General features: G+C 34.5%; 1 protein-coding gene across 1 annotated transcript in view; it reads right to left on the reverse strand.

Annotated features, from left to right (window-relative positions):
• EPHA4 (EPH receptor A4) overlaps positions 1 to 17,782 on the reverse strand; it is a 170,315-nt gene that overhangs the window by 95,274 nt on the left and 57,259 nt on the right. Inside the window, 1 exon segment of the mRNA XM_032225561.1 lies at positions 14,070 to 14,225. Within this exon segment, the coding sequence (XP_032081452.1) occupies positions 14,070 to 14,225 (156 nt within the window).

Genomic DNA, 17,782 nt, shown 5'->3' on the forward strand with positions numbered 1-17,782 from the left:
TGAAACATTCTTGGGCTGTTTTGTTCCAATTATCAGTAACCCAATCCGGATGACGTTTCAATTTGTTTGCAATCCATTTTCGATTGATAAACGTCGCTCCAGCATCGCGAGCCTCTCGAAAGGCAATGCATTTTATTCTGTCAATGATCCTTTGTTCTTCCGAATTGAATTTTCCAGCCATTCTTAAAGCAAATTTAACATTTAATAGCTCATTCAATTCAGTTTTTTATGGGCTTTAAAATGAGGTGTCGCGGAAGTTGTAAACTGCTGTCGATCTTGCTGTGACCCCCTAGGAAAAGGTTATGCCCCACCCTGTAGTTCGGAGAATCAGTAAATACCACTTCTGACTGGCCCAAACCCATCTATTATCTGTCTCTTGAGTCTCAGCTGTCAGGAGGACATGGGGATTTTGCAGTAAACTTCCCCTAGAGTGGGGAGGGAATTGAGATTTTACAGTATTCTTCTACTGCCATGCCACCAAGCCACACCCACCAAGCTACACTCACACAACTAGTAGTAAAAAAAATTGAATCCCACCACTGCCTCAGGTGACACTGTGTAATCAACAAGACCTGGCAAAGAATGGGTAGAAACTATAAGAGCCAGTCAATCTCTCACACATCTATGCCTTATGTCACAAAGGGTTTTAGGAGGTGCTCCTTAAATTGTATCCAGAAGCAATTGGTTGGTCTAATCCAGGGGTCAGCAAACTGCGGCTCTGGAGCCACATGTGGGTCTTTCCTCCCTCCGCTGGTCGGTGCCACAATTTTGAGAGGAGCTTCCGGTGGGGGGAGGACAAGAAGCACAGTGCACCAAGAGAAGACTCTATGGCAAGGGGAGGGTTTTCCAGTTGTCTTCATACTTGATGGGGCTTTCAGTTATGACAGGTAGAGGAAAAAGTATGCCGCGCTAGGAGTAGACTCTATGGTGGGGGAACTGAACTTCTAGTCAGCTCCAGAATTGAACAGGGGGCTTCTGGTTAGGACCTTTGTGGCTCCCGGTGTTTTCTTTTCTGTGGGAAACAGGTCCAAATGGCTCTTTGAGTGTTTAAGTTTGCTGACCCTGGTCTAATAAAGGTTGATTAAAGAAAAATTAATCATAAACTGACCTAGCATTTAGAAGCAGCAACAAGAGCATTGCGAGTTAAATTTTAAAAGTAAATTCTCAAATAGCCAAAACATTGCATCCATATCAAAGATACAGAAGTTGAAAGTTTAAGGAAAAATAGAAAAGTTTGCAGAAGTATAAAATCCAAGGGGAGAGAATCTTTGCTAGTGTTTTTGCTTTTTCTACTTAAATGAAGACTGACTATTACCAGTAGAAGCAGAATGTTGATTATTGTAGAAAATCAAATGAAAAGCTGAAAAAACAACACAATAAGTGTGAATAGGAATTTGTACAAAGAAAGACTATTCAAATCTATGCAGGTTAGTTTGGTTGATACTTGGACAGGGGATGACCAAGAATGATACATTAATAAAAAAATATCAGAAAGCAATAAAGGTAAATCATTTCTGTATTGCAGCCAAGACAATTATATAGGCATGTTTATGATGTCACCAGTAAGTTTTTAAATTTTTTCTTATTGTCCACTTAACCTACAAAAGAGCTGTAGCCTTTACTCCCTAAAACACTCAGATCTCTATGAAATAAAACATGTAAATGATGAAAGTCTTGCAAGAGCTCATCACACACAAAATCTTACGAGTTTTATTGGTTGGTTGGTTGGTGGGAGGGGGAGAGCACCAAAATTATCACCAGAGATTATACAATAGCAAAAATAGAAACATGTATATAAAATTTGGCTTACAAAAAAGTTGACTAGAAGAGCTTCCGAAAGGGGTGGGGAATCATTAGGAAATTCAAATCCTGCTCAGACTTTAAAATCATATTATTTTATCTAATTTACTTTGCCTACTAATAGTGAATTAAATTACAGATAAACCCACTATAAGCATTGGTTTATTTGTTTAGAATTAATGGAAACAGGGAAAATCACAGGAAGCTACATAAAAGAAAAGAGAGTCAATATTCTTTCAAGGCTCTTCTTCTAATAAACTTCTTTTCTTATGGTTTTTGTGTGCCCACCAGTGATCTTAACATTGTGTAAGTAGGCTTCTGAAATTGGATGTAAAATGGGTGTTAAATAAAAAGAAGCTGAATATTTTACAAAAATTAAAGAAAAATACCCCACTTGTTTTTTATATACACATTGGCTTCATAAAAATTCCTAGGGTCCTTTTGCACGTATATATTTAGACTTCTGTCTAGAGCCCTTGACCTTGGAAACAAGGTAAGGGCCATTCACATTTTCACAACAGTCACTCAAGCACTTCTGGAATCCATGCTGAGCTTCACTGTAGATTGCCCATCATTTCATTATGTTTCATTATGCTGATAACTGTCAGAAAGTATTAGAAGCAGAGGTTTTGAGTAATAGGGCTGAAATGGTAATTTAAAAACAATATCCTTTCTAGGGAATATAAACAGTGAGCTACATTTAGCTATAAAAAGGCAAAACAACTTAAATTATACCCTCAGTTTATAGGGAGGCCCTTTTGCAATTCCATAGCAATCTGAAATGAACAGAGAGGTTTTAGAAAGAGACACTAATTTTCTACAGCTTTTGAAAATGTGGAGTCTTTAACCTAAGTTCCCTTTTGCAAAGGATTTTACAGGGAGATTATTTTATAATGTCAATCAATTGCTCTTTGTTTGGCTAGCCCAAGAGACCAAATTATTCACTATCATTTACAAAGAGACAGATTTACATTAGGCTTTCAAGATAGGTAGACAATATTAATTACCTTGACCTCATTGAGATTAATATGTTTGATCAAATAAGTATCCCTCCTATATGCTAACATAACTCAAAGATAGACAGATATAACATAAATAGAAAGAAATAATATTTGGGTGATTTTTTTTAAAAAAATTGCTGGTATACTCTGTTTTATACGTAGTTCTGAATTGATTTTAATCTTTCCGTTTTATTTTCATATGATTTTTTTAAATTATTGATGTTATCAATATTTCATGAAAAATAAATTAACAAAATAAGTCATCAAGATAAATGAAAATATCACTTTAAAATTGATTTAAATGGTATCCATTCTCATTTAGAGAAATATTACATTTGCTAGAGATGAGTAATTTCCAAAACAACTGAAAGACAAATCCTTTGGAATAAAGCAAAATATGTAAAATTACATACATTTTGTTCTTCAATTTCATTTTTTATCAATTTATTATACTTTACCCTTAAACTTATTTCTCTATGCTGCTGGCAGTCAGCATTCAATTCTGACAATTCTGAGTAGTTAATTAGGCTATAATAATAACTGGCCAGTCATTCCAGTTTTATCTATCAACATATATGTTTCAGCTATCCATCTGCTGAATTAATATCTATAAGCTTGCAGATATTTTGTTCCTATCATTTATGTGTAGGCTTCTTATGAGCTGTTCATATCTTAATGTATAAATGATGTGAATATATGCCACAATTCTGTAAGTATGGAAATCAGAATGCCAGGCTCAAATAGAAAATATTTAGTATATACAAAATGCCTACAATATAGTATTTCAATAAGGAAGGATTCATTCGACAAAAGATCTGAAGCCACTGGTATCATCCCACAATTGATGCATAGAAGAGGGTGTATGATTAGAATTGCAAGAAGGGAACACTGCCAATCTAACCCTGATAACTAACCGACCCACAGGATAGGGGTCAGTGAGTCCCATTTATTTAGTGGATCCTGAGGTGAACGGAGAGTAATATCCAGAGCAAAACTGATGGCACATGGTCACTATGCACACTGAGGCCACCTCCTCCATAACTATGCAAACTTCACCGCAAACAGTCCTTTTGTCTCCTCCTCTTTCATCACTGATCTCCATTGAGGGTTTGCAGTGCTTCATTTTTATGATCTATAACACTCTCATGTGTACTCTTCATCAGCAGGAGCTTGCAAATTTAATCAGTCTTAAACCGCCCACCATATGCTGCCAAACTAACAGCTCTGGCATTCACTTTGGATATCTACTTTCTGTGTTTCACTTAGGTCAATCCATAAACATAAAAAACTGCGCAACTGATTTAAAAAGAATATTCAGTGATTATAAGATTCAAAACTTTAAAAAGAGACAGATGCTTAAGCTATAGATTGATCATGGCAATGCTAGTTATTATTATTGTGTGCACACTGCATTTACTAGCCAATTCATAAGCTTACACTTGCAATTTTCTAATTTATCTTAGGGAATTATATAAAAGGGGCAGTACTAAAAAGAATTCTAGTTTCTTTCCTGCTACTATGGAATTCAAACAAAACAGAATTAATTAAAGTGCACCTCTTCTGATTTGGAAAAGTAAGATGTAGAAGCAAGGTAGCTATTTCCATGGCTAAAGCAACTATTACAAATGGTACAAACATAGGAAGAGCAAGAAACTAAAATAAATAATTAATGATACAAATGTCTTCCTCCCCTCTGTAAAACTGAATGGAAAGTAATTTTCTACACATTCCAGTGTTTTTCTCCAAATTACCCAATATTACTTTTTTTACCTAGCTTAATAGTGAACGGAAACCTGATTTTACAAGCCAATGGAGCAGAGTGTATGTTTTTGCTAGAAGAATGGGTCTTAGATTCTATGTTTTATTTCTTCATTAGGGGGCCGTCACACTGAGTGATTACTAAATGCAAGGCTGAATGAGATTGCTGGAGTAAAAGACAGCATAATGAACAAAGAAGGTTCTTGATTATTATAGCTGTCAGCACACAAGAATTGGGTTTATCACCTGGTTTAACCAACTGGTAAGAAAAACTAAGATAAATGTGAAAAACCCTCTGCTGTTTGTGTGCTTTTCCATTTCTCCTGGTTAAACAAGTTAAGTGAAATAAGCAGCTTTTTTGAATCAAGTATTGAAATGAAATCTAGCCACCATCACACCAGCAGACTGATATAATTTTGAATAGCTACTCTTGCATTTAATTTTGTGTCTCTTGTTTTGGCAGAAACCAACCCCTACCTAAACACTTTACTGTGTGGGATGTCTTTATTTGTTTATAAAATGATATTACTTATAAACAAAAGTTCATATTTATAGTCCTTTAGAGTCAGTACAATATAATGGTTGTGGCAGTGAGAGTGTGTGAGAGATAGTATGTGTGCATATGTGTGCTTGAGTTCTAATAACACTCAACCATGGAATTTACTGAGTCACTTTGGAATAGTTCCTCTTTTCAGCCACCTTACCACAGAGTATTTGGACTGACAGTTGAGCAAGTCTTGTATTCCTTTTAGATACAAACACATATCAAAAATGCTAACACTAATCACTACTAGTCAAAGTATCACCAATCTGAATCCTGAAATATGAAAAGAATAAATTTTATGTAAGTTGCCTAGCTTCTGATTTCTTTCAGGAACTTTCCCAAATCTAATAACATGTAGCTTCTCTGACCTCAAAATATATACTTTATAAATTTGAAAAGGTGGTAAAAAAAATAAATATATACACAAAACAGTTTGAAATATTTCAAATTAGAATCATTTTACTTTTACTCTGCAGATTTCCTGGACTTGACTATTACAATGCCAGTTTCTTGTTGAAGGAATTATGAACCTGAATCTTTGATATATGTTGAAGACAATAACCTGTCTTAAAATGTAGTGGAAAATCACCATAATTTCATCTAAAGATGGATAGAGGTTAGAGTTATCAAAAATGTAGATTCAGTGAGGAGACTATTTTTCAGGGACACCTGTTTAAAATAGCATTTAAATATGGCATTATCCAAAGCTAAAGTAAAGCTTAAAGGTAAAACATTTAAATCTTTGAAAAACAAGTGTAGAATCGGAAACCATTTGGCCATATTTAGATAATTCACTGAGAAAGAAGAATCCCGAAGAAACCTTGAAGAGAAATCAATGATTTCTACAGTAAAACCTGTTTATCTTGCCATATTGTATGATATACTGTATTGATGATACTAATTATAACAAATGGTCACTTGTCTGAAATTGTTTACAATAATGTTAATGTTGCATCATTAGGAATTTATACTTGGCTAGATTATTCCTGGGTTTAGATATGCTTGAATGAATTGTTTAGTGGACAGTTATTTCTCATGGAATTTTATTATCACACACACAATGGTTCTGAAAAGTTCTGGCTTAAATGAAAAAATATCCTGGATAATTCTTCCCAACATAACAGGTTGAACTCTTTCCAGGGTTATTTAACGAGGTAACTTTCCAGGAAATACTGAAAGTTTAAACCACATGATAATGATGAAGGATGTTAGGAATTGTAGAATTTCATCTTAGACTGTTAATAATATGAATTGGGCTCTCTGGCTGATTGTTCCCAAACAAGTCAGACATTGGAAATCAAGGGGAAAAAACCTATATTTCAGGAACAAATTTAGCTGCTCATGTGGTTTCTTTAGCCTTTTCTTTCCTGGAAGAAGCTAGGAGTATTTAAGTGTGGTGCCAGGATTTTTTTTTTTTTTTAGTGTTTCACCTGGGTGGCTTTCTACTCAAAACTGCTATATGTTATCTTTACTCGATATTGTGGATCCTTTTGCAGGTAAAGAAATTACTTGGATATGACCCTATTGTCTTCCTAGAAATGATTTGATATTGCCTTCTCCCAGAGTGTATTTCAATGGCCTCCTTTGGCCATTGAGTCCTCATATTTTTTTAGTTTTCCATCCAAGTACTAATCAGGACTAAACCTGTTTTGGGATCAACCAAAATCTGTTAGAGGTGGCAACTATTTCCATTTAAAAGGGACTGGCTAAAAGAAATCATTTGTTTTAGACAAAACTTATACCCTGTCTCCAAAATAAATATTTTTCCAAAGTTCCAATACATGGGCAGCAACTAAAGTTGTTATTGCTTTGCCTATCCACATCCTGCTCTTTTCTTTTCTTGATGCTCTTCCAGCTTAAATGTTTTGTCTTGTCTATTGAAAAGAAGGGAGGGGAAGGGAGGAAAGGAGAGGGGAGGAGAGATGAGAGAACATGCCATAGCTGACTTCTAGAACATCAATTTAAACCTGTAGTTTATTTATCAAAACATTGGAATATAGATTTCATATTTTTGACAACTTGAAAAATATATCTATCTTCAACTGCATTTTTAATAAGCTCTCTTATACAACCAGACCATTATTCACTTAAGCTTCAATTTATTCTTTCTTCAACTTCCAGCCCCTCAAATTCTTCCAACATCTAACCACATTTCAGTGGGTTTGGAAGTATCTCCTTTTTATTGTGGTAAGACAATTAAATACAGACTAGCTCCTGGCATGTTTAAATGACATGCTTTTTAGAATTTGGCTATTCTCAGCACTGTGAATTGATAATTATGTGGTCAGGAAACTAAACAAAAGAACACTAATGTTTCCTGATAGCTAGGAATTTTAATCCAATCTTTGGAATAGAAATCAAATTTTAAAAAGACGACACACAGACAGCAAGGGAGTATATTTGCAATTTGGAACAGGTTTTGTTGTTTAAATTGAAAGAAAAGGAGTTAGAAAAAAGAAATGGCATTTAAATATGGTATTATCTAAAACTAAAGTAAAGCTTAAAGAAAGTAAAAAATTTAAATCTTTGAAAAACAAGTGTAGAATCGGAAAAAATCATTTGGTCATATTTACATAATTCACTTAGAAAGAAGAATCCTGAAAAAACCTTGAAGAGAAATCAATGATTTCTACAGTAAAACCAGCTTTCACCAACATAACTATTCTCCAAATTTGTTAGGGCTACATTTTCCAGAACCTCTCTTTTATTAAGCTTTAAGATTTAAACTTTGCTAATAACAACCATGAGGAATCAAAATTGGTCTAAAACCTCAGCTATAGAATAGCCAGTTAGTTTTGATTTAAAAAACAACAACTGAGGCAAATTATACAGTTTTTCATGTGGAAGCTGAAAATCTGAAAGATTGGTTATCCTGAAATTGAAGCAGACACGAAAATGCAAAGCTATATACAGATTTTCAGCAAACAGAAAGCTTCCAAAGAAAGATATAGCAAATAATTGTATAGCAATAGGGTACATTGGTTTGGAAGGCAGAATTCCAATTCTATTCTGTTGTCCTTTTTTTATAAATTAAGATAAGAATCTGGATAGAAGATAAAAAGATTCTAATTAAACATTATCAACATGTTACATTTTAAAAAGTGCTAACATCATTGCAAACTCAACTATTAAAACGTTTGCCAGCCACATTCCTGTGTGCCATATAGATAAAAAAATCACAATCAATCAGAATATAAACATAAATGTACATTTGATTAATTTTAAAAAATATGCTCAATTAACCAGTTAGGTAGGATCAAATAATGATTCTGTATCCTTAAATCATTATATGAAGTCTTACAGATTTGTTCAAACATCTTGGTAACCATTACTGCTAAACTATTTTTTCCCAAAAAATGACAGTAACAGTCAACAACACTATCAACCACAATGTGAAAAATTCAAATAGTTCATCCTTTTTTTAGGACCTTGAAGGTATACAATAAGGCTACAATTTTGATTTTAGAAAACTGACATTGAAACAGAAATGAAAGGGAAAAAATTATTGTTAAAAGTCAGTTTTTAAAATTTAAAGGCAACTGTAACTTTGCAGACAGCAAGGCAATTTTTAAGCATGATCACTGTTAGCAGTTTTAGTAAAGCTAAAAATTCCAGGCAATCATAGATGGTGGTATAAAGAAAAAGAAATGTTTTAATACCCCTTAGTGGTTGTCTGGATTTCTGTAACTAAAGAAAATGAACTAAGGAAAGAGGATGTGGAAGTTACTCAGACAAAGTAGCAAAATGCAATAATGAAGTGAAAGAGGCAATGCATAAGAGAAAATGTATATTAGAAAATAATTTCTACAAAAGATGAAATGAGAGACTGTATGTGGAAGAAAAAGATCTTTATAAACTTAACAGTTAAGTTGTAAGTGATTAAAAAACAGCAAGACAGTGGGGAAACATTAAAAAAATTGGATTTTAATGGAAACAAAGTTGTTTGAAAGTGAATTAAGAAAATTAAATAAGAAGCTTCCAGCAGAGTGAACTGAAGTAAAAATACCAATACCGTGTTTCCCCCCAAAAAATACAGGGTCTTATTTTCTTTTGACAGCTCCCCGAAATTAGTGCTTGGCCTTATTTTGGGAAAGGTCCTATTATTTTTGAGGTGTAGGAAGCGTCGAGCATGGTCACCTCATGGTTGCTGCTGTGTTGCAATATTTTCGGAGAAGGCTTATTTTCAAGGGAGGTCTTATTTTAGTGCATGCGCTCAAAAGCCCAATTGGGCTTATTATCTGGCGAGGTCTTACTTTCAGGAATAATAATTTTAGAAATCAATTTTGATCAAAACTAAAAGGCGAAATAAACCCTATGAATGTTAGTGTGAAAAACAAAAGCTTGATTAAAAACTGAAAAAAAATGCTATTACTTTTTCTAAATTGAGAAAAAGGTAAGAGTGAATGCCTAAACTACAGGAGGTAGAAAGGTGTTTGGCAAAATTCTGATTAATGTGTATGAGAAGTGGCCATAAGCAAAGGTTGAGCAGGGAGGTGTGCTGAATAGTTTTTGCTCTTTAGCAGATTACTTAGAGTTATATAAATGTGAAAAAGTTTATTGTATGTTTGTTCATTTAGGAAAGGATGTGATAAGGCATGAATTATGGGGTAATTTGAGCAATTATGGGATTTAAGGTTGATTGCTAAATGTAATGAGAGGGATAGATAATCAAAATAAAGAATTCATAAGAATAGATTAATGCTCAAGTGAATGATTCAACATTGAGCAGTGAATAAGATATAATGGGTGATGTCCATTCACTGCTTACTGAGTTTACAGATAAATACGTAAGACGTCTTTGTGGTGATTTTAAAGATATCTTGGTTGGGTAGTTAGCTTCAATACAGATAATACAAACTGGCTGAAAATGGAACAGCTTGCAGTGAAAATAGAATGTGCAACACAACAAGCATGCATGAGGAAATTAATGTATCAAAGATCAAAGTAGTTGAGTTTGGCAGGGAAAATAGAAGAAAAGATTGCAAAGGATACATTTATAGGAAAAAGATAGAGCAAGTAATGAGTGGAAAAATTTTAAGATGTGTAATAGGGAATATAAAGGTCGTTAGTAGCTTGTGATATCTTGTGAAGACTGAATATTGAACAAATGAAAATGGTCTTGTGTAAGAACATGTTTCTGCCCACTTTGTTATATGGTAGTGAGTTCAATATGTCATTTAAAAAAAGTTGAATGCAGTGAGAATGTAAGTAGCAGATAGTAAAACAAAAAGAAACAGAATGAAAAATATATGCGCCCTCAATGAATGTAGTTTAGATAAAAATCTGAAAAGAAGTATATTGATTTTAGAATGGTCCTATAAAGGGAATAGAGCAGAGAAACAGAAACCAAATGTATGAAGGAAAAATAAATAAGTTGAGTCAAAGAGAAAGAAGAAAATTGAGAAATATTTGCTAGTTGAAACTTATGGGATTCTGAAAGAGAGGTAGGAAGTTTAAATATGAAAAGACAGTGTATGAATCAATAAATGGATGTAATGGAACCAAGTATATATTGCAAAGATAGAATTACATGGGAAAAATATAACTGATGTTATGCAGATTAGATTTTACCCTCCTTTTCCTTATATTCTACCTTTATTCCATGCCTTAAAGCACATATTTAACTTCCTTGACTATTCCTACTCTTTTTCAGCATTTTACAAAGTGTTGATTACTCCAATAAGTAAGCATGACAGATGTGTCTTCCTGTATATAGTAACTACAGAGAGTATAAGCTGACTCAGTTTCTTCTCTTCTGGAGGACTTCATTTGCTTCCCAAGGAGTATTGTAGCTATCCTAATGCTGGAGACAGAGGTTAGTCACAGTAGAAAAGCCACATTTTGGAGCACATTATCATTTCACCTGTAACTTTTACATTTACAAACTTACATTTTCCTACTCTATCCTCTGCAGCAACAGGAGTATGAACATGTATAGAACTAAAAGTACATCGATGTAAGTCATGGAGGGGAATAGGTAAAAACACACAAACACACAAACAAAAAGTCCAGCTGCTCAGGATTGAATTGCGCAACATAAACTTGTTTGGATTTGTCCCTTGAACTCTGCTTAGAGAATATTCAGGATATTCAGAGTTAAAGAGAATCCAAGAATATGGATTAATACAGCTAATACAGTTTAATTTGTTCTAATTAAACATCAATCTTGCTTTGACCTTTGTAGTGATCTCAGTACTAAGAAGTACCTCATCCAATTTCCATTTTGGGAAGTATCAGACTAATTAAATTGACTGTTTTATGAAAGAAGCAGCTGAATTTTCCCATACAAACAGATGAGCTGAATTTTGTTATACAGAACTGCAGCATCAGTGCTCTTGCTCATAAATTGAGTAGTCCAAGGACAATGAAATCATTGCCCTTGTGACACCAGCATGCTCCAAGTTCCACTTCTCTGCTCTTGCTTGCTACTAGCATTCTTGACAAATTAAGATGTAATCTTCTATCTTGCGACTCAGCATGTATCCTCAAAGTTTGTTCTACTCCCTGAGATTTTAAAGGCAGGAAGACAATCAGAAAGGCAGGCATGTGTATGTGTATCAGGTTTAATTCATTCTAGCAGAGACACTGAACTTTGTGTGAACAGACCTTTTATGGCTGTGAAAAAGAAAGAAAGAAGAAGAAGAGTATACTTTAGGAATGGGAACTTCTGTTATTCCAGATATTAGTGAAGAATTTTCAGAGAGTTAGCTAACACAACGTGATAGGAGTACCAAAGAACTATAGTTCAGCCATTTCTAGAGAGCTAATTTCTTTGCCATTGATCTAGAAAGAAAAGGAACTTACTTACCTTTTCAACAAAAAAGAACTATTCTGGAAAATATTTATAATTTTACAGCTCTTGGTATACAAACCTTAATTATTTGTTCATCTAGCATTTTTGAAATGGCTCAAAACAAGGCAGCTTATGACATATAAAACTTAATATGGATTAGGGTCTTCCTAATTGAAAAAGCTTTCATTAGTAACTACCTACAACACAAACTACCTGATCTACAAATAGTAGATAAGGGCTTTTTTTTAATCTATACTTTCAATGAAATATGTCGATTTTCTGAAGCCCCTGACCAGAAGATATTTGGTATTTTGGTATTTATTGTCACTTATAGGCCGCCCTTTTCCCTGAGGGGACTCAGGGCGGCTTACAACTCAAGGGAAGGGAGTGCAAAACAAGACGTAAAACAATATGTGGATACAAATACAAATAATAATAAAACACAACATTCATTCAACATTCGGGTGGGGTGTATAAAATCCTATCCCCAGGCCTGACGGGATAGCCTTAACGGCCGTTAGGGCGAAGGCAAAAGCCTCGGACGAGCTTCCAAGTATTTGTGTTGTTATTTGTGAAGCGATAAAGCGGCAGGAAAGGTCAGAAACCGTAAGACTATAAAATACAGGGAAAGCCCGGCCTCCGTACCTGAGGAGAAGCCACAACTCCGCGGTCAGGTCTGACCAAGGCCTCCCCGCGACCGTTATAACAGCCCCGTCGACGGCGCGTTCTAGGCCCTCCGCTCGCTTCCCTCCCTCCCCCTCCGTTCCCCCCCTTTCCTAGCTCAATAAAACGAGGCCACACATAGTTATCGTCTTTAAATATATATATATATATAAAAAAAGCAGCAACAATGGTATATGCAGCTTAAAATATTGTCACCAATAGGATGACTCAATCCAATCACAGCATCATAACATTTCTGCCACTCCATACTTGCATCCAGCTGTCTCACACAACTATGTAATTTGCATCATTTGCATGATATGATTGTCATACATTTGTCATTATCTGCCCCCTTATCTCTTCTGTGGACAGCATCAGTGAGCAAGAAACTAAACCACATTTAGCACCTAAGTCATCTTTTTATAGCCTTTAAAACACCTTAAAATTATAATTGTTAAATTCTGCTGGTACAGTTCTTGGCAATTTTGAAATGGAAAACAGATGAAAACTATAGTCTAGCCACTAGAATCAAAAAGATACTTTGCAAATTGCATACTATGATCCTGATCCAGTGTGGGGAAAAAAAACATTTACCAGAACTACCTACAAAGACTTTATTTGCTTATTAAAAACATTTATTCTTCACTAACCTTCTTCAGACTTTTAGCCGGCTCATAGCAAATAATAATTATCTTTTTAATTCTAGAAAGACGTTAACAATATAATAAGCTGCATTTCCTGATACCCCTAAATTATTTTAGGGTTGTGACACATTCAAAGATTGCCACCAAATTTTAATTCTTACAATGCCCAAGAAATTAACATAATTGTAACAGAAGAATAATTAATCTATTTGCTATACCAATTTATTCTATTGGTTCAGTCTCTTACGTCTAGCTTCACCTATTTTGGGAGTAGTCTTTGGGATGTAATTCATATAGTTCTTGTTCAGGTACCCCTGCCCTACAGGCAGCAACTTTACTGTGTAAAAGTAACTGAGTGAATCAGCTCTTATGTTAAAACAGTGTGTTAACTTTACCCATTAGACAGATTAAGCAGCCAGACAAAAACCAATTTAGAGCTACTACAAATCAACTTTACACGATTGTTTTTTTCAAGTATCTTCCTCCACCATCACCATTTTCTGTTTCAAGTAAGATCTGCAAGCCTACAATTGCTCCACATTATGCAGCCTTGAGGCATTTGTATAGTACAGGTACTGTAAAAAAAAAAAGTGGAGGGAAATGCTGGAGTTCCTGTTCTCACTGCTGACCTACATATTGTAACTTAATTGCATACTTCATTTTCTGATGTGTGCCAGGAGAGAGAACCTGGTGCTGACATGCTGTGTTGATTCGTTTAAAAGGGAATTGTTACTGAATGTTCCTGTCACCAACAAGACATCGTTCATAGGAAGATGTTCATCTCTGGGGAGAGTTCCGTGTATAAATTATTGAAAGAGCATAAAAAGAAAGAGATGAAATTTAATAAATGAAGGCATCTGACTTACGAGTGCAGGGCATGGAAGCAGCATCATTTTCTGCTCGGAAAAAGCCTGGATCACAGGTGCAAGAAGTAGAACCTTCCCAGATGGAGAAACTATGGGGTGGGCACTTGGCACAGGCAACATCTGTTGAGAAGGCTTTGTGGTATCCAATCTTGCATGCTTAGAGAGAGGAAAGGGAAAAGAAAGATTAGTTGGATAATAAATGGTTCTTTCATTTATTCATATGAGGATCCATGGACATTTTCAAAAGGAAATGAATAATTACCACTCAACCAGCCAAGTAATGAACTAGTTATCATGTTCTTGATTGCAAGCTGCTCAACTGGGAGATACAATTTTAAATCCAATGAAAGCCTTTTTAACAAGCAGGCTTACAATTACACCTATAATCTTATATGTGTAGAAATCTGGTTGAGGAAAAAAATCTCATTTATTTCCTGCCCACAAATGTGTATTTGAAGCAATTAATTGAGCAGAAATTAAAGATAGAAAAGTATTCAACACTAAAAGCCATTCAAAACAGAGAAAGCTACCTGGAAGGCTTTTATAAATGGCAAAGATCAAAAGAAGAGTGGATGTTTGCCAATATTTATAGCTCACTTTAGTGTTTATAACTTTACCATATGGTCCAGGTATAATGACCTTTTTCAATCAAAGCCATATCTTGAATTTGACTTGAATGTGAAAGACAGACTAGGAAATGGCTGTCATGAAAGAGTTGTCATGCACAAAACAATGAGTAAGTCAGTACATCCCATTTCATTTCATATCCAAGAACACAGAAAAACATAAAATGTCTCATGTTGAACATGAATTGTTTCCAATAGTGGACAACTAAATATATCTGAGAAATGCACTTATAAGGCAAAAGAAAGTTGCATACACAATCAAAATGGCTCATATCATGGACATAACCTATAGAAAACATAAGATGTAGACATGATAGAGTAAACATTGTGAAATTAAATAGAAAATGCTATCCATCATGGAATTCAAATTTATATCAAATCTACCTGGCCACATCCAATGATTACAGTATTTTATGTGCCTAATAATTCTCTTGGAAAACAAAATTGATTGCTGTATTTTCCCCCATAATTATTATATATTATTATATATTTTTACAGAACTGATTTTTTCAAATTTTTATATAGTGCAGCTGTTATTGCTTTTTTTACAGAAATGTAGCTGAAGTTACAGCATATATTAAAATTCTAGTAGTCATATATTCAGTCCAAAAATGTATTTTCTACATTTGAATATTGTGGTTTTGAAATCTGCAGCATGACATTTCCATATAGGCAGTTTGATTCTCAAATTAAACAAAATGACAGAAACCAAAGACGAAATCTGGAAGGAAAAATTTAAGGATGGAAACACTAGCAATCGGAGACCCATTTACTAACTTCTTGCTCTTTCCTCAAAACATCTTCCTTGCGCTTAATATGCTTGAAAAGGTCTGAGTAAAAATAGTGCGAGGAATGTATCCATTTTCACATCCGAGCTGAAATGTGCTTTTTTCTGCTTCTCTCATACTATGATACATGCAGATCATGTTAATCCAAAAAAGAAAAATGGAACAAAGCCATTTTTTAACAGAATGTACATTTTACCAAACGTAGGTTTTTCATGCACATTATAGATTAATTTAAGCAGAAACACATTCACGCTCATCTGTGACAAGAGCCCTTAAGTCACTTTGGAGCTTTGCCTGCTGTATTTCAGTCCAAGTGTTTTGAAAGGGCTGGGTCCAGCATTATTTTTTTTTCTGGCTCAATAGAACTCACATACCTATTCTTTGGAAAGCATTTGCTTTTTCCTATATATTAATCCCAGTTCATTAATTTTTTAGAACCCAAGAAAGCTCACTTAAACTCTCTCTCTCTCTCTCCCTCCCTCCCTCCGTCTCTCTCTTTCTATCTCTCATGCAGCAGTTTTATTTCAGCTGTAGAAAATCACAAAACCAAATGCACAATATCTTCATTTTCTTTATTCATGAATCCCAGTTCTTGGCATTTTAGTCTATTTGCTAATCCACTACATTAATTCAACGTTTCTTTACATCTTAACAGACTTTTATACCACAATTTAATCTTATTCTTTGAAAGTCCCCCCCCCCTTCTCTTTTTTTGACAGAAAAACAGCTAAGGCCTTTCAAATGAAACAAACTTAAGATATTATACAGTATTTTTGCATGTTAACAAAGTGATAAAAAAGCAAAGCTGCATAGATCCCAATTTCCTGAAATCTTTATTGAACGTTCAAGACAATTCTTCATTCTTTTCTTTTTCTTGGGAGGATTTTCTGGAGAAGACAGTGTGTGAATGGCATCCTTACATGGCTCACAGAAAGATGTATTCTTATACGGATTGCAAAAGATGCCATTGTAAAAAGATTAGGTCACATGAGCAATGCAAACTTTGAATTCAATTCCCTTAGCTTTGCCTTAATTAGTTCTTTCTGTTTGAAAGACACAGAGAGTGAACGGGGCCAAGGGGAAACAATTTTTTATTCAGATCACACACTGACATGACAAGGTTATTGTGGAAATATAATTGTCTTCAGGATTTCATAATGGGACTACTGAATCAGAGAAAAACAAAACCCTAACACCTGTGCAGACTCCCTAATCTCTTCCAGCATATAATTTTATTACACAGAGATTTTTTTTTCTAATAAAACAATTAATGCACTTTACTCTAGGCTACACTGTAGGGCAGTTGTTGGAATTCTGTTGCCTCTTGGGAGAGTCACACATCAACATAATGGCTTCTGTTCAAATACAGTTATACAGATTGATGCTGTGTGACAATATGGGTCTCTTCAGCCAAAGTAGAATATTGGAATTATATAAGAATATACTTTCCCAATGACTCTAACAAAGTAAGCTATGGCATTTGAACATTGGGATATATCATCACACAGGGATTAAACAGTCATAAAAACAATAGTACACAATTAAAGCAAAGTAATTAAAAAAACAAATGTTACAGAAAATTTGTAGCTGGAGAAGTCTAGCATTAAAAATATCTTTTTTAAAGAGATCTCAAATATAACAGCATTTAAAAGATAACTGTCACTATTGCCTGATTGGAACTGATATATTACAAAGGAAAATGTATTTACATGAAGATATAGACAGGTACTATACATATTTTTGGTGAGCTCTGGTGCCTGTTTGATAAAAATGACATGAAGGGAGATTCAGAAAGATCTGAAAATGCCATGCACGATATGAATAACTTAAAAATAATATATATTTGCAAATGAGAAAAAAATATCGTTACCTACTTGCTCTCAATTGTCTGAAGGCAAAAATGACATCATCATCATCATCATCATCATCATCATTATTATTATTATACAATTGTATCACAGCGGCCAGTTGTTTCGCCGGATTTGGTATTGGTTACTAGTCGGGCCCCACCCAGGGGCCTAGGACATCATAACGTATTTTCGTAATATGCGTGCAGATCCAAGCAGTGCGGCTTTTTGTATTTGACTGATGGTGATTTTTTCAACTTTTAACTGTTTTAAATGTAATTCCAGTGCTTTTGGAATAGCACCCAGTGTGCCAATTACCACTGGAATTACCACTGCTGGTTTGTGCCATAGTCGTTGAATTTCGATTTTTAAGTCCTGGTATTTTGCAATTTTTTCATGTTCCTTCTCGACCCTGCTATCACCTGGTATGATTGTGACCTTATTTTTCTCAA

The sequence above is a fragment of the Thamnophis elegans genome, chromosome 10, assembly GCF_009769535.1.
Source record: "Thamnophis elegans isolate rThaEle1 chromosome 10, rThaEle1.pri, whole genome shotgun sequence".
In the NCBI taxonomy this organism is placed as follows: domain Eukaryota; kingdom Metazoa; phylum Chordata; class Lepidosauria; order Squamata; family Colubridae; genus Thamnophis; species Thamnophis elegans.